Here is a 28000-nt window from a genome sequence, read left to right on the forward strand (position 1 = left end):
TAGGTGATATGGGGTATGAATTAATTATCAGTGAAGTTTTCCAGAGAATCTGATCTGTGTCTGAACTGTGTGTGTTGTTAATCTCCACAGCCAGAGGTTCTGTAATATCACAAATGAAGGTTGTAATACTCCGGATTCAGTTTGGAGATCCAATCCAATGCACTCCACATTAGTAATCGTAATGAAATTAGAATAATGCAATATCAAAATGATTTCAATTTAGTGGTACAGTCCACTACAGTCGCTACATTTACGCTTGAACAAATGTTTTGTACAGTATATACTGTATATGACTTTACCTTTTTTCATGTAAAGCTGCTTTGAAACAATGCAACACTTTTATATAAATAAACTTGAATTGGATTGATTATAGAAACTGAATATATTAATGTTGCATAATACATTATAATGTAACTTCCATAATAACTTTTTAACAATGATATTTCTGTTCAGATTTCAAAAGTCGTGTTATGTACTGTATTCCAGTTTTTACACTGAAATGCTGTATATACTGTTCTAAGATATGAGGCATTACGTCAGATGCACAATATGTGATGTTTAAAGTGCTTACTAAAATCAAACTGCCATGTATTATGGTGGCAGAACAAACAACATAATCCAACAAGACATTACAAAAACAAATGTTATCTTTATTACATCTAAATACTGTAATAGTAATAACTTTAATCTCCATAAGGTCTCTGACATATACAGACAGTTCTACATAGCAATTTATCATGGCACAGTTTGTTGTGCGTAGGAGCACAGATCACGTTTGTACAATAAACGGACGTAGTTGTACAAGACTCCATGGAACATACATTAATCTTTACATTAAGTTGGCTACAGTAATGAGACCAGACAAAAGGACGGTTTGTTATCCAATGCACAGAACATTAGTTTTAGTTTCTTAATATTTTTACACAACTATTATATCTTTTTAGACTTTTCAGCCAATACGTAATTTCGTTACATCTGTTTATTTGGCTCAAGAACTGAGATGACTTTTCATTTCAAACATGCCGTTGAAGAATAAAAACTTAAAAAGATGGTTCAACCTCTCATTAAATTAAACCTTGAGCACGCACAAGAGCGAATGATAGGTAAAATCTTTAGCTCACATTCAATCCCAGATCAAACAAATTCAAGTTCATGGTGCACTGAATCTGTCATCCGTCATGCACACAACTCTTCCACACGTAGACACACGCACGCATGTAAACTGAAATTCTATCCAGTTGTGCTCACACCCAAAACACATGAAATTTCTCCGATGAAAATGAACCAGTCACTTCAAATGCTTCAAAAGCTTGTACATACAACCGTCTAGGAATACTCCTGGAATCCACAGACCAGATATGTCTTACGGAGTGACACCTCCTTGCAATAGTCTATCTATGGCTACACATTACATGAACAAATACACAGACACACAAACACGCCTACACCCATGAGTCAGGTGAGGCTGGGTAGGGTTGAGTTCTGTATGAAGGCCTGCGTGTGCTGGAGTAGAAGTCAACGTAGTTGGTATTGGGTTTGAGCACCTGCCTCTCGCTCACCACGGGATATCGAACAGGCTCGTCCAGGTAAGCGTCCTCGTAGCCCATCGGAGACGACAGGTACATTCCGTAAGCGTCGTAGGTGCTTTGATTGGTCTCTTCTGGGTAATAGAGCTGGCCATGCTGGAAGATCAAACAAAGGGCAGTTTTTAAAATGGCTGCCTTTTGTGACCCTCTAAATATTGACTTCAACAACACATTGCACAGATTTCTTTTAAATGCACTAACAAAAATCCAATGACTTTGTATTAGAGCATAAATTTAATTTATCATTAAAGTGGATGTTCACTTGGCTATTACTTCCATTTTTAATGGACATAAAAGCTACCAGATTTTTTATATTTATAATTTACAAGATATACTTTAGTGTCTACCCTGTTACTACCATAACCATTTATTATCAAAAATAAGTATGTATTTATTTGAAAAAATTGCTGCAAAATGAAATATTATAGTCTCATGCGAAAATCCGCGAGATTAAATTAACACAAATAACTTATTTTGTTACTTGTTAAATGTCAACCCTGTTACCATGAATTTGGCACATAACGGATTACTGAAACTGGATATTTGTAGAAATATAAGAATAACGTTCTTTTTCTAATTAACACATTTTTAATAATTTAAGATAAAAAATAAATTGTCAAGGGCTTCTCCCAGATTAGACGCCGAACAACGATTAAAAAACGATAAGATAAATATGTTCTAGGTTCAGAGATTTTGTACTTTTTCAAGGTGTGTAACAGCGCCAACTGCTGTACAACAGTACAAACACAGATTGCCGTAATAATTCGTCTTTGGCAGGGAAGGGTGATATTTTTAATGACGTGATTACTCTTCGAGATTACTCGTCAATGGAAAGAATGAAACCTGTTTCTTTACCAAATTTATTACCCTCAAAAAAAATATTTCGCTTGAAATGGCACAATTAACTAAAGAATGCTTGAAATAATGCCTAAATTCTAAAATAAATGTATCTTGAAAAATCCACATAAATTCAGAAAGGAGCCTGTTATATTGAAAGACCCACAAAGATGTGCTTTCAAAGCAAACGCTTCTTTAGCAGACATTTGTAGTTGCAGTATATACATATAATCTGCAGTATGTAAATGGTGTCTGGGTACAGTTAGTTTAAAGTATCATTTCTGCCTGAGATATAAGAATAAAACTCACCTGTGACCTGTGGGACTCCTCTGCTGAAGGAGAGGGATACGAGCTAATGAAATAGGCCGACTGCTTTCCAGACCCTAAACATACATAAACAAACCATTTAAATACCTAAACATTATTACTATAACATTATTCTACTAGTTTACTAATACTTGATATAGCCCGGCACACAAATTAAGTAGCTGCAATATCTAATAATGTAATATTTGACGTTTTATACTGAATATTTTAAGTCTGAGACACTTAGGTGATGAGCCTAAAGGTGAGATCAGAAGAAAGGATTCAGCAGACCTCACTCAATGAGTTCACTTTTAGAATCGCAGCCACATAATCAAGACCCTCCAGTCTGAAGTACCACCAATCAATACAGTGTAACTACGGAGGTCAAGAGGTTTTAAATGAATGACCATTAAAACATCTAACCAGACAGGGGAACAAAGGCGATTGCTCTGTTAGTTGAAGAGCGTGTGCTGAGTGAAGCATGCATCAGTCCAGCTTCTTAATTCATAGACATGACCCTAAGGTGAGAGCTGTGCCATGAATTGGCTGTGCCAATAATAATAACTAGTCATACAGATAATGTTTTATGTTTATGACATCATTCATTAATATTGTTTTCCTCACCTACGAAGGTGATAAAAAATGTATTTTATGGTCCAGTTAGAACAGTAGCACCTACAGTTCTAAAAAAGATGGCTTTTGCATGTCCTATAAGAAGAGTAAAGCTCACCTGTATATGGAGTTGTGTTTCGGTTGGCGTCTCCATAATAATTATGAAGTTGCATAGATGACTGAGTCCTTCGCTGATTTAAACGGTGCCCTCTGATACCCAACATGGCAGGAGAAGAGGTGGCACTACCTCCTAAGTATGACAATTTTGTATGCTTTAAATGTAACTGTATAGCTGTTATTTATATACTGTTATCTGTTTTTTTCCTCTTTATGTATACAGTGTTCTTATTTATACAGGTATCCCATTGTATACTTGAAATATGATTTTAACAGTACTTTACGTAGATTTGAATTGTATCTTCGTTTAAAAGATTAATTAACAGTATGAACCAAATCTTTGTGTCAGTATAAATCAAATGTCTAAAGTGTAATGTCGAGTATATTTCTGAGAAGTAAATCTAAAAGTAAAAAGAACTGTATATTTTTATAAGTATACTAAAATGACGTTTGAATAAACTGAATAGACTCACCTGATTGGATAACAGGTGACATCTGAACGTTGCTGGTCGGCAGGGTGGGTTGGGAACGATAGCGGTCTCGTTCCAGCGTCGACACTGGAGTGATGAAGTGATTCTGGTTCCATCCATCCTAATAAAGTACAGAACACATTATAATTAGATCTCAAGAGAACGTCAGTGTTTCTATACTTGATTCAGCACACAAACCTTTTTATAGAAGGTGCGCAGATCTCTGTACTGCCACAGTGTGTTGAGCACCTGAGCTGCTGCCTTGACCACTTTCATGGAATATCTGCAAATGATAGGCAACAACATTTCAAACACTTCCTGGATATGGAAGTCCATAGAAAACATTGTGGCTCCATATATATAGTTATTTTTGCAACAGTAACCACTGGACATTTTCAACTATTCCATTCCTATCGCTCATGAAAGAGGAATGTATGTACCTCTCTCCACGCCCTTTGCTAATCGTGACCAGCTTGTCGATGCCACCGGTCTGGGCGAGCGCCCGAGCGTTCTCCATGTTCCTGCTGGTGACCTCATGGAGTGCACAGCAAACCGCTGCCACGGTCTCATCTGACAAGAGGGAGGGTCCGTTGTCAGGGAGACGGGTCACCAGGTCCCGCATGGCATACTTTCCTTTAAAACAATTTAAGCAAACTTTAATACACATTATTGAATTAAAAAGTACTTTTCATTGACTTCACAAACTAATATGTTAATACATTAATGTTAATGAGTTGCAATAAGATGGAGAGACTGACCGATGAGCTCTTTGTTTCTGGCGTCCAGTGCCATGTTCCTTAGGGCAGTGGCCACAGAGCAAACCACCCTGTCATTATCCATCCTCAGTAATTCCACCAAAATGGGTAAACCCTTCTCTTTACGTACAGCAGCACGGATGTAGGCTGCAAACTGATCGATGAGTGAGACAGAGAAAAAACGGTTCAAATCTTAACCTCTAAAAAAATGTATAATGTTTTACTGATGAACTGAAAATTTGTCCAGAACGAAAACGGGGCAAAAAAAAGAGGCCGAAAAATCACTTAATTCAACTGTTACTAAATAATCTGCATAAAATATTTTTCAAACACTGAACATGCGTATTGTTCTTGGTTGTACATTCTTTATCACTTAATGGTGGCTCATATTAGGCAAAAGTTTATAATGCGTGTCAAAAAGCAACATATCGTATATTGTCTTAATAAATTGATAGAATTAATTAAAACACGTCACAGTGTTTTAACATCTATACGTTTATAATCCTTGTTGTGGAAAAATGATATACGATATAAATAATAAATATAAATTTAGTTATTCTAAACAAAGGTCAATTTAAGACTAACATTCTTTATATTAATTTTTCCTCCTGGTGTGAAAAGAACCTAAATTCAACAGACATTATTTGTTTCAAACCTAAAATTTTCTATTTCAACAGTTGTACATGCCATGGCATGGATAATCAACTAATGAGTCTCGCATTGCCAGACCGATTCTTGCCTCTTTCTTTGGCAGGAGCCCGCCCAGGAGGCCATATGACTGAAAGGTAAAGCGACCAATCACTTTACGTTTTGTGCAGCGTCATGTTCCAGAAAAGTGTGCCTCATGCATCAGATGTTCAGCCAACGGATCGAGGGCGTGACGTCTGAGGCCAAGACTATCGACTAATTAACAGAATGTTCTAAGGGGTCTCCAGATTTTTTTTGAGAAAGCAGTTGTCAAATTCTACTAGAGATTATTATGGTTTAATTTCTACAAACACACACACACACATATATATATATATATATATATATATATATATATATATATAAGGTATAATATTACACATACTATTTGTCTAACACTTTAAATGCATCTTTATAAAGAAATAGATAGATATGTATTTTAGAGAGGGGGCGCCTCATAGTAGGTTTATCATATTTAGGGGTACTGGGCATGAAAAGTCTGAAAACCCCTGCTCTAAGGACAAAAAAGGTATATTACAGCCTTGAAGCTACTGTATGTCTGGTCAAATGTGAAGGCCAGCCAGTTATAACCATTCATATAATTTTGTTCTATCCCGAGAGCTGCAACTGTTTATTCCAACCACAAGATTCCTACCCTCCAGGATCCAGCGGAAAGATTCTGCAGAGATCCAGCCGCCCCTTCCAGCGTGGCCGGGTTGGAGCTCTCTGCCAGCAGAGTGAGGTACGGCTTAACCACAGACGGATGCCACAGCATCTCAGCCCCCTTTGGACTTCCAGAAAATCCTGGAATGGGCCCGACACCATCCCACTGCATCATGGGATTAGACAAATACCCATAAAATCATATTAGTTTTAGCTTTGAACTTTCAGAGGTTTTTATTTATGTATTAAGAAATGAAATGCACACATAGGACATATATAAAATGCGTAATAATAGTAGTTTAAATGTTTGAATTGAATTCCCATGCCATATTTTATAAGAATAACTAGTTCAGCAAAACTACAAAAATGTACTGTATTTACTATAGGACCATTTACATAGAACAATTTAATGTAATGCATGTTATTTCATTTCAGTGACAAAAACGTTGAAGCACATTCAAATTTATGTGCAAAATACATTTTCCATTGCATTTTTGTCTAGGGACAAAATGTCGATACAAAGTTCGGTCATTTCATATATTGCAGATCACCTGCTGATCCTGCCAGGACCTCTTCTTCTTTTTCTTTCTGAGGCCCCAGCAGCTGTAATCCACCTGCTTACTGGACGAGTCGGGGCCCAGGAGTGTGTCCAGGTCTTGGGTACCCATCAACCGGGAAGGAGGCATCTCCAGCTCAAGGCGGTATGACAGGTTCCTCAAAGTGCACACGCAGTTTTCCACAATCTTAGGAGACAGAAAGTGACAGAAGGCTGCAGTGTGAGAAAACACCACAGTTCCAGCAGATGGCATCCTTCCACTACACTTCATTAGGAAAACAACTACACATTCCCACCATACGCCAGCAGGGGGCACTCAATACACTTCTGACCATTCAAGGAGTGGCACAGAAAATATGCAACAACACCTTTTTATTATGCAACTAAACCTGCTGCCAGCAAGCTGCTTTCATCTCGTGTCTGACCATTACTCAAATATTTGGCAAGAATGTCTCAGACTTACTTCAAATATGATCACCAATCGAAAGCATTGGTCTACAAGAAAACTGGATCATTTCTGATATGTCAGCTCTGTTCCAAAACCTAGTCAGCTGCCTACATGTGTGTGAGCATGCCTATGCATCACTGAGACGGTAATCCCATGAAAACAGTCCAAGATGACGGCAGAGAGAGATTAATATTTATTATAGTTATTTTTACACAATCTGTAAAAGTTTCATGGTCATTTAACTGCAAAATGTCTGGCGGGAGTGAGCTCACTTGGTTTTGCAACAGAGCTTTTCTGCATATTCAGAGGGATATTCTCACCTTGCTGTCATAATCGGAGGTGTTCACGCAAGTTTTAATGATATAGAGGAGAGAATCGATCAGCCCTTCACAGCAACGCATCTGCCTTCTTGCCTCCTCTCCAGCTGAGCTCAGGTTCCTGTGACACACACACACACAGTATCACATGCGCAACCAAACAACAATGTCTGATTTGTTTGAGATGTATTGAAAAGTTGCTGCTGCAGGTCTCTCTAGTGGTGGTGGTGGAGGACACAAGTGTGATTGTGTTTTTGTTTGCACAGCATGTGTGTGACTCATATGTTGGCTGTACCTGAAGCATCCGGTGGTGTTTCTCAGCACCAGAGACGAGTGCAGCTTGAGCTTCTGGTCCTCCCGCTGGGGGGCCGCACCCCACCCAGAGTGAGGGATTATAACAGTGTTGGTGAGAGGACCAAGAGCGTCCCGAGCAATCGTCATCTTCACGGAATCGCACGAAGACAGGTTCCACAATACGCCTGTAAAAGCAGAAGATAAATTTACAGGGACAGTTTACAAAAAAGGTAAAAAATGTGTCAACCTTTACTTCCCCTGGAGTACAGAGAAAATCTGTATAAATTTCTTTGTTCGGGGTAAAATGGTAGTCAAAAGTGCCCAAGAACTGTTTGCTGTCCTATATTCTTCAAAATATCTTATTTCGTGTTCAAATAGTGACAAAAATTTTTTTTGGGGGCGAACTATCCCTTTAAAAGCATAATATCGCCTACATTTACTTTTCAAAAGCATGAAATCACAACAATCAATAATAAATAATGTTTCGACTTCATTCTCAAAATCATCAATTTTTATTTTAATATTGTACTGTATCATTAGAGCCACAATTCAAATTATTTTTGGGTTCAAAATAAAAAAAATCTGTTATTAAGCAAGTACATGATTTATGAGTTGAGCTGTGAGATCTGACTTTGCAGGGAGTGTACGTTTTTGCAACACACAAATATCACAGTGTCTACTTCACAAGACGTGACTGACACGACAGGACAAAAGACATTAGAAATGCATAAGAAACCATTATAATAAAAAAATTGTCCACATTGGATGTGCCTGTCTTGTCCGATGTAGACACGGTGAAAGATAGGTAAAGTAGCCTGATTTTTGTTTTAAGATTGTGAAAAGAGTTTTATTGCTGTCATATAAATGATATGTGATATATAAACTTTCTTTTAAACCATTTAGAGATTTTTTATTACTTTTACAGTGAGTGAGAAACTAAAAATCTCAGATATAGACAATTCACATTAAATTGTCTCTATGGTTTATGTATTACTAAAAGACCTGCCATTACACAACCCTTCTGTCTTCAGTTTGAAATATGACAGTTATAATAAACCACATGTTTCCTGACACCTTCTGAAAAACAAAGTAATACTCCCTTGAAATTATTCAGCAATATTTCAGATCAGCTAGGAGTGGAAATCTTATCTTGCAATGAGCTCGGCTTTTAATCAAATACTTCCCCTTCTACACAAATCAGGATTGAGATGCATTTCAGTAATCTCTTATCTAAGTTGCACAGCACAAACTGATCTCATCACAGAAGCGAGCGTGAACGCGAAAAGAGAGGGAGAGAAAGACGGCAAACGCGTTACTTGTGTAAGTCAGTCATGTGACCACAAGCGCCCACTTACCAGTGACAAGCTCTCGCACTTCTGTGTCTGGTGTCTTCCTAAGAAGACGAACCAGGGCCGGGATTCCACCGGCGTTCCTTACACAGACTTTGTTGTCATCCGTGGCTTTTCCGAACACAAGGTTCCGCAGAGCTCCGCATGCGTTCCGCTGAACTTCAAGGGTTTTGTGGTCAAGCAGATCAACTAGGTGACGGATACCTCCTAGCCGACATACCTGTAGTGTGCACACAAAAGTGTGTTTTTATACATCTGCATATAAAAAACGTCCAAAGTGTATTTTCGTCCTTTTTTTTGCAAATTTGGGTTTTCCCCATCTGCACAAAAGCAATGGTAGAAGCTCACCAATGCAACTTAGAAGGAACGCTGGTGTGTGTGTGTGTGTGTGTGTACATACCTCTGCCTTTATGCGGTTGTCTCCGTAGCAGAGGTGTTGTATATATGCTGCAGCATTGGCTTGGACAGAAGGGAAATGATGTTGCAGCATCCGAATCACCTCTGGCAGCTCAGGGTCTCTCCAGGCAAACTCCCTGAACCCAATACACATTCAAAACACACAAACATGAAAAGCCTAATTTGACAACTGGATGTTTGCGGGGTTGAGTAAACATTCCAATCATTGCGCTCACAATTATTGTGTTTACATGTTAGCATCAGGACAAACAGTTAAACATATGGTGAGGGTCCAGCTTCTATTTTTCAATCCCATTTGCCAAATATGCCCTGCAAAGCGATCTGGTTTACATTTTATTTCAAGCTCTTTGACTGTCTGCAGACATAAAAAGCAGCCCGAACACAAAGACACGTACCCACCAACGCAGTAGAATCAACATATTAACAAAATTAGATTCATGCGGCAACATAACAGGAAGACTGGCATGGGTTTCACTTACAAGTTAAGTCATCCAAAGCACATTCGCCTTGTGTAAACGCCAAACACTTTAAAGGAGTGTCAAAACCTTTCAGTGTGTGGGTGCAGGTGAGAATACATTTGTCAGAAATATTAAAACAGCAGTTATTTTTGTGGTAAAATAGTTTGGCGGTCACTGTAAATTTCAGGGTCCCAATGGAAACGGAATTATATATATCCTGCCAAGTGATGGTTTTATAATTTTCATATGCTTTTTAAAAAAGTAATTTGATAAAGAATGGCCAGAATTTATTTGCAAAATTTCCAAAACAATAAGTTTTGCCTGTTTTCTTGGATGTAGGTCCATGACACCCATTAAAAGTCCTGTGTACGAAATTTAGCAGCATCTAGAGGTAGGGTTGTGAATCGCAACCAACGGCTTCCTTTCTTTCGAAGCACTATGGCGGCTGACACAGCACTAAGATGTCACGTTTTCGCTTCTTTGCTGAAGGAGATATCATATTTACGAAACGCACTCTGCAGAGAAGTTTGTCCGTTAAGGGCTACAGTAGAAACAACATGGTGAATGTCATATAAGGGGACCGCCGGTGTATGTAGATAGAAAAAGCTCATTCTAAGGCAAGAAAGACATAATTCTTCATTATGTACGGTCTTTATACACCTCTGAACACATGGTTATGTTTATTAAATTGCATTTCTTTCAATAAAAAAATGACACACTGTACCTTTAAAGCGGTACCCATTGAAAACACAAGGCTTTAGTTTATCACCTGGGATCTTTGTGCACGCTGTCTATAGAAGGAGATCTTGTGATAGCATTGTCGACGGCAGCCGCGTGTCTGGTGTAGTTTGCGTCGGCCGTGCGGTAGTGGGCGGGGTGATATGTGTCAGAGTGGGCTGCCATGGAGAATAACCCTCGCTGGTACCTCAAAGTGCTACACTGACTTGTTGTCCTTTGTAAAGTACCGAACCCTGTGTAGAAGAGCGGGCAACAGTCAGGAATAACAGGGAGAAAATGCTTCCCATAAAACACATTAAAGATTTTTCAACAAGGAGCAAATTATCTGAGCAATGCTTTCATCATTTATTTCATAGCTTTTAAACTATACAATTATAGGAGTGGCTTCGAAAGTAATACTCATATGGAGCGTAAATGAAACCCTAATTTTGTTTCCAGAGTTATGAAAGAGCAACGCATGAACAATCTAGGTATCCTCTTCATGAAGGAAATCTAAAACATACCTGCATTGTTTTTGGAAGCAGCGCTTTGGGAGCCATGAGTGGGACTCTGGTACAGAGGGTTCTGGAAGGTTCTGTCCTCATAGATGGGCGTGATGTGGCAGTCAGGGGAGCGGGCGTCCTGTCCTAACTGGCTGTTTTGACTGTAAGAGGTTTGCAGGCCTACATTAAGATCAGACAGGCACAGTCAGTGACCGTCTCAGGAGCGAATGCATCTCTCGCCTTATGAAACATGTACTTATGCACCGTTTTTTTTTTTATTCAAACCCATTCCAAAAGATAAAATCTACAGTATGCGTTTCACAATGGACCTTCAAAAATTGTTGTGCACTGTAATCTGCTCCTGAAAAGCACAAGGTTAAGTATTTCAGTGGAAATAAGTCTAAGTTAAATGACTGTACAAGCAGAGATCATAGGGGAGTAGACGTTGTGCTTCTTACATTATCCAAATGAACCTTGTCTTGAAGTGGTCATGTGAAAACAATCTGTTATAAATAATCACTCCACTGGGCCTTCCCACCTTTAAACAGAGGAAACCACCGCTGCCCACAAATGAGATCTCATAAACATCTTAGTTCTTTCTTCTAGAAGATAAATTAAATGGATAGAAACGGAGACTTTAAGATCCCCTAAGATACATACAAATATTATTTACCTAACATGTGTGCCTATATAAGAGATCTTTTATAAATGGAATCTTGGTAAATCTCAGCAGTTTGAAACCAAGTCAAGAAGATCTCAAAGAGTTTCAATACGAACGTTTCACATCAAATCCTATCAAGAGCAAATTTTCTGACCTATTCTATCCACATGAATAACATACCTAATATTTAAAATGCATGTCAAACTTTGCGTCGATTTTTGTCCAAATACACCTCTTGAAAACCGAGATGCGAGTTGTATTATAGAAAAAATGCTATAATTAACCACTCCACTGAAATTGAACACCATCAGACATTTGTGTGAGCTATCCTGACCTTGAGCAAACATTTGAGATGTATGCCCATAATGTGAATCAATATCAATAATATATGAATATTTGCATTTCAATGTGAAATTTCTCCTCAAATTAACCAAAATGCAGATTATTTGACCAACATCTACATTTATTTTACACCTCCACAGTCTTAATGTAGTTTAATAATAGTCTTATTTGTTATATGTTATCTATGCAATTTTAGTTAAAACATCTTAGACTAAATTGATAATTGAAACACAATGAAGAATTCCATCAAATCTCCTGAGCAATCTCTGAGAATTAAACACAATATGTTAGAAATATCCAAAACTGAACTAGCATCGCGTTAAATATTTTGCTTTCTTTTGACCTTACATTATCACACATTTTCCAACTTTGTTTAAATCCAGTGAAACTTACAATATAAATTAAAGTTACGCCCCTCCTTTTCTTCATGGTTTATGTTATAAAATATTACATTAACATTTTGAACATGATTTGTGAGTCTCGTCAGATTGATCTCCATCAGCAGTGAAGAAAAAAACAACTCCTCCCATCATCCTAGGACCTTCACAGTGTCATCAAGCTACACCCTTGTCATTGATTCAAAAATGCGATGAATCCCCCGGACTCCCCCGGGGGGTAAAAACACTATGGGTTTCTATTTCAAATATAGAAAGCTGCAGTGGGTCACGTGGATGTCTGCTGGTCAATTTAATGCAACAAAACAAGTGATGTGCATAATTTATTGGGCCATTCAGCTGAATTAGCAAAAGGTCTTCAAAATCTCTTCACCCTTTCTCCCAGGCATGATTTAGAATAGCAAACAGGCCATAAGCGATTTGCTCATAAACTCCTAAGCAAAACTGCATATTCAATTAGACAACTACTGGACCATCATTCCCGACACGACTGTCAAGCCCTGTGAATGTTGTGTTCCACAAAATACAAAACCAGGCAGATTTCCCTTAAAAAACAAAAACTCAATATAAAAACGCAATATCATAAGGCAATATCAAATGTGTGGTATCAAAACTGAACAAAACGCGTTTGTCTTTGATAAATTTGTAGTCTCCTCATAAATCTCTAAATTCACTTCTTTCAGTAAGGCCTGGAGTTAAAATCTTTTCAAAGGTTTTACAACACGCGCCATCTACACAGTAATACCGCAAAAATGGGCTAGTGGGGCACAAAAAATATGCCAGAGATCTGAATGCGAGATTATCATCAGAGTAATCCTACAAAACAGTAAAGTGCACACATGATATCCATGGAGCTCCAGTTTTATGTGGATGTTCATTGCGGATGGAATTGAAACTGTAATAAGATCTTGAAACAATACGACATAAGTCCCTATTTTAATGTTGCGCAGCACTTTTGATTGCGAAACTCGCACGCACAGCATCTCATTATTAGAGTCACATACCGGGGTTATGATCGTTCGAACAGGAGCAATTACATTGATGATTTTGTCTTTTTATGAGAATCGATTTTTGTCCGCCTCCCTGTGGCGCCCACCCAGACCAACAGCGTGTGTAAAGAGTGCCGTTTAACCCTTTTCACAAATGTTTTTGAGAAATGTTATAGTCAGACATTAAGACATTCAAGATATGAAAATGTAAATTTTTTGGAAAATTATCTCGGGGAAATGTTATAAACCGAACCAGTGACACTCTTACACACATTTAGGGGCAGTTTCCGGACATGGATTAGTTTCAGACCAGACTAGGCCTTAGTTAAATAAGGATATTCAAGTAATTTTTTTAAACATAATTAACAACTAAACATTACTGGTGTACATCTCAAGACAAAACAATCACACAGAAATATTTTAAGATACTGTATGTCAATGCAAGTTGTTTTCAATCAAGAAACTTCCAACATTTAAGTTAGTCTGGGTTAAACCCTGTCCGCGAAAACCGCCCCATTATGTAACAACACAACTAATCCTTATTTAACATAATCCGCATACAACGCTAAGAAAGTTTCACACACATTTAATCGGTGCCCCTAAATCCTCAACTTTTAAAGAGTGGTGTGAAAACTGTGTTTGATACAGTTCTGGTTTGGTCAGGGAGGAAGAGTAAATCGTTCTATGGATTTAAACTTCATGGAATGTTTTGAGGATCAGAAATTGAACCAAGAATAATGAGAGAGGTGCCGTCCCAAGCAAAACTCTCCAATACAATGCTAGGGTGAGTACTTTGCAGGGCATTAGAATATGCTGCTGTGCGTTTTGAGTGTTTTTAAAGGGATACTTCACACAAAATGAAAATTCTGTCATCCCTTACAAACTGTCGAGTTATTGCAAATCTTTACCAATTTCTTTGTTTCGATGAACACGGAGAAAGTTATTTGAAAGAATGCTTTTAACCAAACAGATTTTGCCCCCATTGACTCCCATAGTAGGAAAAATTATCTTATATTTTTTTGTTCTGTTGAACACAAATAAGAAATTTTGAAGAATGTAGGACAGCAAACAGGTCTGGGGCACTTTTGACTACCATCATTTTTGAAAAAAAAAATACTATCTGGTTATAAGCATTCTACCAAATATATTTCTCTGTGTTCATCAGAACAAAGAATTTTACTGTATGAAGGCCCTGCTGCTTACCTATTTCCTCCCATATCTCAGTTTTGAGTGGGCTTCCGGTATAGCATTCTCCCATAACAAAAAGAGGTCCTAGCGTTGTTTTTTTTGCATATTATACTTGCATATTTTAATTTACTAGCAATTTAATTATTTTATATTATATTATAGATACAGTATACATTAACTTTTGTTGCATACCTGTTTTAAATATTTTATCAATACATTGTTGTAGTAATGAGTTCAAGAAGCTTTAAATACCTTCGTCGTGAAGGTGCAATGTCTCAATACTGTTGTGTCCTAACGGCAGCTCATTAAAATGTTAGGCAAGCATTGGTTGTAAGCACGCATTGGTAAGCACACCGGCGCTAGATAACAACTGAGCTTAAAGGCGGAAGTGGCAGTGCATAGAGTGAATTTATACAGATTTGGAACAAATCAAAGGTGAGTAAATGATGACAGAATTTTCATTTTTTGGTGAAGTATACCTATTCATATTGTTTTTCGCTGCTCACAGTGTTCTGAGTGGCTGCTAGGACCTTCGGATAGGTTACTTACCTTAGAAACTACAACAATACAATAACCATAGCGATAAGCATTAAACTGTAAGATATTAAACTTCATGTTTGTAACCCACCTGTAAGACTGTCTGGTCTCGAAAGAACCATCCGTTCAAAGATGTCATAGGCTCGTGATCCAAATGAAGAGTGATTGTTGTCGTATGCACGCGTATCATGTTTCCCTAGTGTTCCGTACTGCTGAGGCTGGGCGGTCATACCGGACCGCAAGAGTGTTGGCGGCGACCCTGACTCCGACCCCACCCCGTTTCCAAGTCGCCCCAAGTAGGTAGAATGAACTGGGTCTGGGGCATGACTTGAGGAGAGAGGCAAGGTGGTGCCGGGAAATATGCTAGGCAGAGGGCGGGGCTCTGAGACTATGGGCGAGCCATAAGGGCTTCCCAGAGATGTCCGCAGGGGTTGACGGGACGCAGGTGGGGACGGAGTGTAGAGTGGGGAGGGAGCACGAGAGGGAACAGAACTGACGCGCCTCATGACACGCCCGCTGCCTCCCACCTGAAAAACATTACATATGAACAAACACCAAAAACATACAGCAAGCTAATAGGAAGTGTGTGTTTATACCTGTGTTGAGGCCTGTCCTTCAGCCCTAGAGCTCATGGCAAGGGGGGGGCTTCCACTAGGGGCAGAGCTAGTCGACTGCGATCTCCCTTCAGAGCGCCTGGGCGTCACAGTGTTGCTATAGTAACCACTGACCTCCTGGTATCCACTATCTGGATATGAGTTCATCTGAGTGGAGCTGCGCGAATTAGCCGCAGACCCTGAGCAACAGCAGAAGAAAATATAAAACACAGAGGTTTTTATAGAGTTTAATACTGTCAACAAAACTGTAAAACATTTCTGTATGGATGATGGATTGATGTTTTGGGGAAATAAAAAACACTTTTGCTTCAAGATAGTACCAGTGGCCCCCTATCATTCATCACAAAAATAATATTGACTTATCTCTCCGTTTGTAGTCAGTTTGTAATTTATGTTTAACAATACAATTTCTCCAATTCAATGGAGTGTCTTCAGTCAGTAACTACATCTTTATCTATCCAGCCTTCGGCAAGGATCATAATGATTCTGTAAGAAGGACATATTCTTAGTTACAGCCTAATAAACGCCCAACTGAGAGACTCAATCAATGCTGTGACAAAAACAGCCGAGAAAAAGAACGTTTATAAATTGATAGAACAGTTGATGCAACTATTTTATTTTCCTTATTTCTAGTGATTTAACTAATTTAAGATAAGCTGGAAACCAGGCCAACAATCATGGAGAGAGACATATAAACAGAGCATTGTTATCAATAGCAATGGCGTCATGATGTTGGCAGCACTCAGATACCGACAATATCAGCTCTCTGTCTGCATCTTTGCGTCTGTTTTGACTTTTTATCAGAAAGTTGATTTAATTCTTTATTTCCTGTTCAAAATGATTTTACAGGTTTACATTACATTTACATTTAGTCATTTGGCAGACGCTTTCATCCACTTGCACTTGCAAATTTCGCCTTAATAAAGGTTACAACTAAGGACAGGGTTTAAGACTGCACACCTTCAAACTCAGAAGAGATGAAACAGAATTTGACATGCCTACGATATAAAAACCCTGTGGGGGTCCGGAGGCATCCTCTCCCATAAGGTTTCTGTGATTGTAACATGTAAATTAAACTTTCTGGTGCACTCCGACATAAAATAAAGCAACAAGCCTGTAAAGCAGTTGTTTACGGTGCATTTTATAACAGATATGGGCGATGTGGCATGATGGCAAACCGGAGTGCCTAAAACCCCCTTAGCTTTTATAAAATGCAATTGTTACCCACTGCTTCACGGTGCTTATTGCTTTTATAAAACGGTTATTCTATTTGCATATAAATGTTTCATTAAAAGTAAATAATGTGATATTTAGGCTATGTAATGCTGTCAGAAGTTGTAATTGCTTAGAATTCGTCTTAACAAATCAGAATGGGAATCCGTCACACCAGATACAACTTGCTTGTCCAAATTCATTTCTTAGATGTTTTGGCCTGCACAAGGTCAATGATCGTATGATCAAGGTAAAGCTCATGCATAATTGTACATAGAAAAAATAAAAATGTTTTGTTATAGATTTTCTTTTAGAGGGCATGTACATGACGTCACCGCGCGGAAGTCACTGGAGACACGCCCACTGAGTGTCAGAAAGACTGAACACATGCCTATACAGTCGCTGTATGTACTTGATTGAATGTAAAACAAACCAAGCAAGAAATCCAAGTGTTTCCAGCATTTGTAAAAATTCAAGCATTGTGATGAGCCTTGTTCTTTGTTATATACACACGCAAGGATGGTTAACGTTAGCTAGCCAAGGTTTTACGTAATAAGTCAGACCACTTTCAAACTTTAAACTAAGAAACGTTTCCCAGATCCCTGAGACGCGTAAGGAAAAAGAGCGGAGATGGCAATAAAAAAAGAACTTATTATGATAACACGAAGCGTTAACCATAGTCAAAACAATCATTTATTAAAACACAGTGGGTCTCATTTCATTAAGTTACGTGTTAGTGTAAAGTGTTGGTTTACGTAAAATGTACTCACCCTCAGGCCATCTGAGATGCTGGTTTCTTTAGCATAACAAGCTTAAACTGCTCATTGAAGATCCACATGCAAGTCCATAGGTGCCATGTCTTACAAAGTTAAAAAAGCAGATACAAGCAACACAAAAGTCATCCCTGCGGCTACTGATGACCAATTAATGTCTTACGAAGCGAGTCGATCGGTCGTTGCATTCAAGTGAACCTTTTTTACAACATTAGTATCGGTAATCTACCGCTTCTGCATCTGAACCTTCGGGCAAAGACCACGCGCCCATGTTCCCTCCTCTGAGCTCGGCTCTTGAAGTGGGAATTCTGAAGAGAGATTCTCATAATACAGCCGTTTGGATTACATTTGTGAAAACTGAGTAAGAAAAACAACGCGGTTTTGTCTAATTCAGACTCGACCCTTCGTGTTTCGTCCACTTCAGCAGCGCATTCCTGGGCTCAAAAATGCTGTTTGGAAAAGCGTCCTTCCTGTGGCACTTCTCACGCATGCGCGGACCGATTACCTGAACTTTGAAAATACATGGATGCACGTGACGTCACCGTACAAGAACAAGCGGATGACATCACTTTACCGCGAGAGTGATTCGAAAGCATATGGAGTAGTCGGCTCTCGACTCTCTCTCTCGCGGTAATGTGACGTCATCCGCCTGTCGGTACTTGCGGCACCGCATCTCGTCGAACACACCTTTCGACAAAAAGAAAGACTGATTGCAGCATTGTTTAACTCTATCTGCACACTAGTTAAAACGGGGAAACGTTTGTGAATGATTGTAAAAACAGTTAGAACATGCAAATTACAGTCTTCTGTTTGCAGACCGCTGAAAGCTAAAAGGTCACTCTGTGGTCACACACTGGTCAAACGACTTCAGATGATACAAAGGGGCATGAGCACTACAAGCTTGACCTTTGTAACGCATGAAATCAGTCTACCGCTTTTAAATGCGTATGAATGCAGGTCAATAGAACGATAATTCTGTTGTGACTCTTACATTATAACTGACCAACATTCACTTCAGACACTTAAGAAACTTAAAGAACAATCATTACTATTTACAAGCATCTCAATTTGCACGGGACTACAGTAACAAAGGGTTTTCTTAACAAACCATTTCATAGAAGGAATAAGTTGTTATCTTTAATGGCACATTACCTTGACGCTCGGAAAAAGTGCAACAATTACTGACGTGATCGATTCAAGACAGTATTAAAATTATGAAGAAGCTCTTAGAATAATTACATTAATTCACCACCCTATTAAACGGATCCTGTCAAACAGGCCTCAAGTGCCTAGCATTGCATATTTGTAAACAGGATTTTTATTTTTACAAGCCGAGAGATGAGTCAATATATTACTTTCTTTGGTAATTGACAGCAGGCCAAAGATGCTGTTGATATACAGCTTACGTCTTACTAACCCGGAAAATTCTTTTCAGACATTTGTATGAATGTAAATTGATCATTAGAGGTGATGGAAAACATCTGCAGTGTGAATGAACGGATCCTCACTTTCACGCAGGGAGATCTGCTCCAATTCAGGGGAGTAAAGTGATCCCTGACCTCTGACCCCAAATGTAGGCGAAGGACAACCATCCGATGGCTTGGAAATGCCCGCGCCTGAGGATTCTGGCAACCAAAGAGTTTACACAGTGTAAGTATTTGAGTTAGATATTAAGGTAAAACTGCATACCAAAAAAATCATCATTAAATAACATGGGCAGTGCACATTGTATGATTTTGTCCATGATGCGCAATTATTGTCTCTCGCTTCAAATGTTTTATCCAGATGACTTCTACAAAATTACTAAAGTTCTCATATATTTTTCAGTATATCATAGTGTCCAGTGTGGCACTGTTCATATTGTACACCCAAAAATAACACAGTTGTTCACCAAATTTAGCACAAATGGCAAATAAATGCTGCAGAGAGCCTTGAATGCAAAAACCAGAAAGTTAAACCAGCAACAAAGGGAACTTTCATCACCCCATCCGAACTATATGCTGTACACATGTGACCACAGCCCTATCTAAAGTGCCACAGTTCTGCCTAAAAGTGATGCATCGAAATTTTGGCGGACATAAAATGACACACAAGCTCCGTGTGATGCGGGGTATTGACTTGTGCGTGTTTTAATACCAAAGTGTTAAAGCAACAAACTCTTCATATGTGAATGATCAACTGAATGATTTGTCAGTAACTGATGATTAAGCTCAAGTGGACTGTCATCTAGCATTCTAGCAGGTGCTGATATCACTGAAGCTCATATAAGCTTGTTTACATGAACAGACTCACTGCCCCTCTTTGTTTTGCGTGTTGTTTTCATTAAAATGATGCACCGTACGTATATAAACGTATATTCGCAAGAGCTGCCGAGTTTAACTATAACTTGACTGCTGTTGTGCAATAATTCAAGAATAATTCTAAATATATTTGATTGTGTTGCAACTAACAAGGAAAATAATATATTTTGTATTGTTTTAAAATAAGTTCTCCTTAATTTTTGTGGTTTTAGTGTGTGTAATTAATACAATTAAATAAAAACTATTAAAATAGTTAAATGGTATCTATTAAAATGGTATTAGTTTCGGCCCACAATTTTCATTTCGGTGCATCACTACTACCTACTGTTATTTACAATAGATAATAAAGAGAAAAATAGCAAGAAGCGAGAAATACCTGCTGATCTCCACAGTAGAGACTTCTCAGAAGAGCTGGAGGAAATAAGACAGTCATGAGAGAAGACCACAATAGCACACGCATACAGGGCACAATGCATCTCATTTTCAAAAAGTCAATGCAGAGCAAAGAGAACCGCTTCATTTGCCCTGAAATATGGAACTATTACCAGTGCACATCAATCACGGTGTTACAGTCTACCGACTGTTACATTTATCTCTCTGACACAAATTTCAGACAGGCCATCTGATTATTCACGTGAAATTAACTGACTCGTGCGTTTGGAAGAACTGAGGAACCGGAGACATGTAAGGATGTTTTGGAACCACAATGTTCATGCCGCCAACATAAATCTGTAAACAATCGTCTGCCACAGAACATCAGTGTCTGCTATGTATGGGTCAAAGATCACCGGTCATCAGGCTTTGGTGACAGCTGAGGGGGGGCCGAGCGTGGGACAGCAGCAATGCCATGTAAGGAAAGGTTAACGGTGGATAGGCCATGATGTAGTAAACTGGTGCAGGAGTGCCCAAATGGGTCTTCTTCAAGTAAGAAAAACTCAAAAGCAAAGACCATCTGGTAAAATAGCAATGACCCTCCATGACTCACAGAGAGACAAAGCAACTGACATGTGAATACAGATATACAATCGCAGATAATTCACTTTGGAATAGCATGCTGGGAATAACTGTACTACTGTGTATCCCGAATGCGGGGGAAATAAATGAATACGTGTAAATAAATCTAATTGTTGTGGTGCGTTGTGTGTGTGAGTCTATTTCCGAAGTGATTCTTGCAGCAAACACCTCTGGAATGCTATTTCTGTAACATTTATTAAATGAAAACACTTCACAATACCCTAAAGCTCGAATGTGTTTATTGTGAAATGATAAATATTCTTTCATTTCGCATTAAGGCAGTTAGTAAGAGTGGAAGGAGACAAATGTGTGTTTATCACTGTTTATCCTTTACAAACTATTACAGAACGTAACAAATAAAGAACAACAACTGCTGCGTTTCTGTGTTGTATATGTGTGGGGGGGTGTAGGAATAATCTGTACAGTGGGCGGGAGGGACACATTATAAACCTCATCAGAAATATGACATGCGCCTAGTTGCCACGGATACGCTCAGATATGACATACCAAATGACGCTTAAAGAGGTAGCTTACCAAAAAAGAAAATTCAGTCATCAGTTACTCATTCTCATGTCTTTTTAAACCTTCTGTTGAACACAAAAGATGATATTTTGAAGAATGTTGCACATTTTTGCCCATACAATAAAAACTAAAGGTACAGTCTGCTTTTGAATTCCACAAAATACATTTTTCCAGATGGATTCTTTCTGTTTCACAGAAGATAGTCTTCTGACTGACACGTTTAAAAACATGACAACCAATTTTTGGGTGAGCAATCCCTTTAATTCCTTTATTACCCTCAAACTATGTCTGTGACTTATGCATTTGTGTCATAAAAGACTCCTGGAAGTTTGACATTCATTGGTTCAATGGACAAACTGTGCCTGGTGCAGACATTTTTATTTCATAGCAAAATAAATCTTATTTAAACATAATGATTCTCTTCCAAAAAGTGACAGCATTCAATTTTTTTGGAAGTGGGGAACATGTGGTCGCTACATCCCCTTTATGTAGGTCATCCTGAGTCATTTCGCTGTGGCATGTGACCAATATTGTGATTTCATTTTTCATGTTTTTTTCTTCTTCAGACTACAAAAGGAGATGTTTGGCAAGATTCCTAAGCAGCTGTTTTTCCCATACTACAACCAACTGGTTATTAAAGTTATCAAGCTCCTAGTCTTATGCCATGTGGGTAGCGTAATGTGAGAAACAGAGCCATATTTTTTGAAAACACACTTAAATGTAGCAACATTGATATATATATATATGATGTACGTTTCTGTGTAGAAACTAAGCTTCCTTTCAATCATCTTTGTGGTAAACTAAAAAATCATATAGGTTTAGAACAATGTGAGAGAAGAATATATGGGTGCTCTATCTACTGTCACAGCAAATAACAAAGCCGCACATAGTATAAAACACACACTAACATAATTTATAATTCATCAACAGTGACATTACGTCAGACCTGGAAAACAAAATTTTACCTGTCACTCGCATCACCTGGAGACTCCGCCCCCAACCTGCATCGCTCCAGCTGATTGGCCACGATTTGTCTCTCTTCCTCAAGTTCTCTTGTGAGCCGTTCGAACTGGAGCTCCTTCACAAAAACACGACAGATAAAAGAGTCACTTCTGCCGCTTCTATGATCAAAAATAACACAGCCATAATGTGAAGTCCGTCCGCTATTAAAAATCCATTCTACACACCGCATACCCGTTTTCAATTACGATATTAATTTGGCTTCAAAAGCCATCGTCTTTAATTCCTGTCTCGTTGCAACCACCATTCTGTCTCGCTCTTGAGTTTGTGCCCTCTTCTTTTCCTCTTGAGCTGTTTCTGAAGCCTGTCTGTGTGTGCCTGTGTGTTTGTTTATGTGTGTGTGTGTAGGAGACGAGGAGGCTACGCTGTTGGCCTGCCTCTCAGATGCAGACAGACTTGTTGATGCAGCTGCCCTTAAAGGTGACACACGCAGTAAACCACACACAGCCACACACTCGATGTTGCCTTGGCTCTATGTTTTAATATCAATGTTGCTATTTTTATGACTGTCTTCCACAGTTGTAAGCAATGCAAACATTTTGGAGCGCTACGCCTGTCTGAAAAAGATTTCATAAGTATGGTAGGTTTCATTTCAAGCATTCACTTGAGGTGGTGGGAAACAGTATTGTTGTCATTATTGAAGGCCATGAAAAGCAGAGAATAACAGGCAGGCAATGTCTATCTGCCTTGTGCCACGCTGTGAGCTACCAGCTGTACCAGGCCTCTGCTATTCAACCCATTGTTCAGCGTGACAATACTTGGCTATGTCCTGATTCTGTCCGAACGGAGCAGAAAGAAAACACGAGACTTGACCATTGACGCAAATAGAGACAGAACACAGTCAAATCAATGCTGCAGTTTTTGGTGCCCTGGTAAAACATATCCAGCAATGATGATTCACACTGGTGATTGTCATCAATGCTAACAAGACATGAACTGATTTTGCAAACATTTTATGAGCAAATTTCATGAAATTTGAATTGTGAAAGCAAATTCAAGCTTTACAGCGGATGTCTCTCGATAAACAATGAAAAGTTAGAGAAAAGTTAGCTCTAAGAATGAGTCTAGATGATTATCTCCGTCTTCAAGGTGAACACTTAATGACTAACAGGGAATGGCTACCCAGAAACGTTCCACTATACCTGCTCTTTAACGGAGGCCAGCAGATTGGTGGTGGTGGCAGCATCAGTCGCCATGTTGTTGTTGGATCTTCCGTTACCGCTCAGCACCTCCCCTTCCTCCACAGGGCTTTGCCTTGGAGTAGGCATTCCCCCTGCACACACAAACATCCACCATTTACATGTGTTGACGCAAATGCAGTATGTATAACAACCATTCACTCAATACCGCTCTATTTAAGTATTTTTCTGTATTAAAAATCATACTACTTTAGTATTTAATACAAGGTATTTTTGAGACCAAATTACAGTCCATTACCAGAGATGAACTGATTAAGTAGTTAACCAATATGTGTTTAGCAAATAAGATGTACACAAAAATAATACAATTAAAAATGTGATTTCAATTAATAAGCCTGTCATTAAATTCTGGGTTGTGCAACAGGATGCAAGATCGCTTGCACAGCTGTAAAACGGTAATATTAAAAATAGTATTCAAATACTTGTCATGGATAATACTTCATTGTATCACCGACTTTAGAGAATGTTAACACATTTTACAGTGCTTTTAGTGTTTGAATTCAGCGTGGGATTGTGGGAATTGCATACAAAAAACATCCCATACTATTATTATTACTATTCAAAGAATATTCTATACATTTGTTTCACTATGACATGTTTGTAGAATTGATAAATAAATACAAACAGAAATTCCTTTCAGACTAGAAGTTCATGCTGTAATAACAATGCCACCGTCTCTCTGACTCTCTTTCATTCTCTCTCAGTTAAAGGAATCGTTTACCCAAAAATGAAAATTGTGTCATCAATAACTCGCCCTTAGAATTGTTCCAAACCTGCATAAATGTCTTTGTTAGGTTAAACACAAAGAATATATTTTAAAGAATGTTGTAGGTAAAGTAAACCTTTCTAGGGCACTATTGACTAGCATAGTATATTTTTTTCCTACTATAGTCAATAGTGACCCAGAACCATTGGGTTACATTCTTCCAATTATACTGTTTGTGTCAGCAGAACAACGTAATTTATCCAGGCTTGGAACAACTTGAGGTTGAGTTAATTATGACAGAATTGAATTTTTGGGTGAACTATCCCTTTAATTTATCGTGCAAGACTGCGAGTGCAGTGAGTTAAGTAAAAAAGACGCAGGTTTTGTCATATTTCCAAACTTGGACTGCTGTGTGAAGAATTAAAAAGTACTAAAAGCTATAAACTTGACACGAAAATAGCATCACATCATGTCTGTGCTATAAGCGAGCAGTTAATAATATATATATGATGCTGTTTTCCTGCATAACTCACTCATAATATAACGCCTTTGGAAAGAAAGACAGACAAAGCAGTTAATATTTGAGTTTAATTCTGGGATGAGTCAACTGTAATAATTCACTTTTATGCCGATATTCAACCATTATACACACTAATATATATATATATATATATATATAAATAAAATAATAAAATTGTTATATCCTTTACACACTATCATGTAATTTTCTTTATCTCTTTTCACTATCTTCAATATATATCAAAACTGGTGAACTAAAAACAACTTCTTTTCTATTAGTGCTTATAGAAATTTCTTTCTACAGTATTTTGCCATACTCAGCACTTTTTTACAACTTCTCACAGCCGTGCTGAGAAACATGCAGCTGAAAAGAATGTATCTTGTTTACTGGAAGGAAAACAAGGCCATTGTTGCAAGGCAGAAAAATAATCAAACCTGGGCACTGTGTATGAGGTGCCACAGTATATTTATTTCATAAACATTGATGGAGTGGAAGAAAAAAGTTTTTCGCGTATACGAATGAAAAAATTGTCAAAAAGATCCAGGAAATAAGTAAAACTATTGTATTATGCATGCCAGACAAGTAGATAGGGATGTCAAACACATCTTTGCAGGTTTGCACGGACTCTGGCTATAAGACCCATGAATTCTAGAGGCAGCAGTACTCTAAGGTTTGTAATGCAATATTCTTTGGAACAATGTTCATTTTATAAAGCTTGATAGCACTGCCGCACAAAGCCTATCGGCATACCGTAGTTCCTGGCAACATTATGGCAGGGCAACAAGGGAAGGGATGTATTCCAATGTGTGTTCCAACATCCCAGCATGCAACAGCCTGACAAGACAACCTGTTCCCTTCCCTATACCCTCCCCCAACCAACTGCAAAAATAGTCGGATCAGCAGATGTACTCTCTTCTTCCTACTGTATAGCCTTAGAGTCTTTAAAATAGAAGGGCGAGATTACTCTTTAGTTTGGCCTAAATATCCCACAAAGGACAGGTAGTTTGAAGAAAATCCTTTGCTAAAATAAATATGACTAAGATACATACAGTACGGGGATGGAAAAAATGATGGACACCTAGCAAATAAACATTCTAGAAATAGATTCAGAACATCTTCCAGTTGTTTTGTGGTTTAAGCACAGAGCCAACTTCTCACCCTTTTACTATTGGAAATGTACACACTTGAAACACCAAACAGTCAGGCCGTTGATGAGCAGCAGTGCTAAACACAACTTGTTTTGTCACAACTTGTTCACAACCTTGTTATGGCACGCAACCAAGCCAATATAGTAACAAGAGAACTGACAGGTTTGTTGATTTTATGAACCCATATATACCGTAACAATAGGTGTGTATATTATTATGTCCAACCCATCATTGCGCTTAAAACAGAACACTTTAAGCAGATGGTAAAATCTTTAAAATGACTAGGAAGTTCACAACCCACACACACGGACGTTTATAATTCAATGATTCAAAGCTTATAAACTACTTCATGAAAGGCTGTAACCCAGTGTGTTGGCATGCGTAAGAATAAATTTCAAATCCACTTTGGAAGTCCTTAAAATCCCCACCCACTGCACACACTGGATTAACTCAGAGTCTGCCATCAGTCAAAGCACAGGCCTGATATACAGAAGAGAGGAGAGCTGCAGAAACAAGCAGGCCATCTTATTAGCAGTAATAAATTGGTCTTTAATGGGACTCGTTGGACACTGTGTACTATCACACAGGATCGTCAGAGACCTTTCCTCTAATAGTAAAAACCCAACCAGGGCTATTTGAAATTTAAAACTCCCATGCTGCTGCCTGCTTTTCCAGACCACGTAACATGCATTATAAAGACAGCTATGTATCTAAGGAGCACGTCTGCTAAACGATGATGCATTGTCCCCGCAATCTTTACATACAGTAATTGTGGACGCAAACCAAATCCCCGCACAGCAGCAATTACACGGGGCACAGCAGCAAACCTGCATTCAATCTGAACTCTAGTCAATATGATGAGGCAGCTAAAACTGCAACCACACCGGCATCCCCGGCCAGAACATACAGAACAGATTCCATCGAGCTCAAAGAGTAAGACTAGAGAGAGATGCTTCATAATGCATTAAGAAAAGTGTCTAACAGGAGATTCGGCTTGAGTGCAAATGACAGCATCTACCAGTCTACGTAATGGAGACCAGCCTACCACACAGGCGATGGGTTACTAGGTTGCAGGACGCCATAACAAATGCCATCAACCATTTTAATTACAAGCCACGCAACATATCCGATGTCTTGCCCAGGTAAATATTTGATGACCAGATGGGCCAAATGCGCCATGCGGTGTTCAGAGGGACACGGAGGGTCAGAGATGCTGATGGTGGGAGGTGTAGGTATGTCGATTAGAGGTGGAGACGACACTACACCTGCTTAAGTTATTTAGCTGTAGCATTGCGAAGGCCAACAGTCTTACTACAAAATGACAACTATCGTAAAATGCATATTTTCCGCACAGCGAAGCACTTCGATAAAAACACTGGAAGGAGGTTTAAAGCATGCACAACACATCGACACGAAAAATACAAGGCACTGAACACAGCGTCTACCGCAAGTTTTAAAGCGAATGTTTGAGGTTTGCAGATAAATGACCAGCAGGAAAGCGTTCGTGCGATTCGGCGCTGAATTACCGTCGCCAGCGCGCGCCAGATGTTAGCAACGCTCCACCGGAGCCGCGCGAAATCTCCAGCACTTACCGCAACACCTCCGAATCGCAAATTATTCGCGGCGACGGATATATCCATTTGAAACAGAATCGCGGGGTGACATTCTCTCCAAACGTGGTTTTATGCGATGAAGTGAACGGGCGGCTCCGGCTGGCTCTCGCGCGCTTCCATGAGCAAGAGGGTCAGAGCGCGTGACGTAGACTTGT

The 28000-nt window shown here is 38.8% G+C and overlaps 1 protein-coding gene across 2 annotated transcripts; it reads right to left on the reverse strand.

Annotated features, from left to right (window-relative positions):
• Window positions 1-629: 629 nt before the first annotated feature.
• On the reverse strand, window positions 630-27990 carry pkp4 (plakophilin 4). 2 transcript variants are annotated; one of them, XM_056749725.1, is made up of 22 exons: window positions 27825-27990; window positions 23802-23932; window positions 22605-22717; window positions 20480-20514; window positions 19312-19428; window positions 15801-15997; window positions 15296-15731; window positions 11114-11272; window positions 10642-10843; window positions 9398-9530; window positions 9004-9217; window positions 7650-7833; window positions 7358-7475; window positions 6585-6776; window positions 6026-6199; window positions 4687-4837; window positions 4369-4561; window positions 4127-4211; window positions 3932-4049; window positions 3460-3591; window positions 2733-2806; window positions 630-1682 (listed from the first exon to the last, which is right to left on the reverse strand). In XM_056749725.1, the coding sequence occupies exons 2-22, from the start codon at window positions 23925-23927 to the stop codon at window positions 1443-1445; spliced, it is 3393 nt and encodes a 1130-aa protein (XP_056605703.1). In that variant the 5' UTR covers window positions 23928-23932; window positions 27825-27990; the 3' UTR covers window positions 630-1442. The 2 variants fall into 2 exon arrangements, with proteins under 2 accessions (XP_056605703.1, XP_056605705.1); XM_056749727.1 differs by lacking the exons at window positions 19312-19428; window positions 20480-20514; window positions 22605-22717; window positions 23802-23932; window positions 27825-27990 and adding an exon at window positions 17801-18304.
• Window positions 27991-28000: the final 10 nt, after the last annotated feature.

Source organism: Triplophysa dalaica, chromosome 6, assembly GCF_015846415.1.
Source record: "Triplophysa dalaica isolate WHDGS20190420 chromosome 6, ASM1584641v1, whole genome shotgun sequence".
Taxonomy (NCBI): Eukaryota; Metazoa; Chordata; class Actinopteri; order Cypriniformes; family Nemacheilidae; genus Triplophysa; species Triplophysa dalaica.

Excerpts from the sequence above, each read along its gene's own strand:
- pkp4 (XM_056749725.1), bottom strand. The coding sequence starts at position 23,927 with ATGCCTACTCCAAGGCAAAGCCCTGTGGAGGAAGGGGAGGTGCTGAGC. Across the intron at positions 4,050-4,126 it reads TGCGCACCTTCTATAAAAAG|GATGGATGGAACCAGAATCA; the intron begins GTTTGTGTGCTG and ends GTACTTTATTAG. Across the intron at positions 1,683-2,732 it reads AGGAGTCCCACAGGTCACAG|CATGGCCAGCTCTATTACCC; the intron begins GTGAGTTTTATT and ends TTGATCTTCCAG.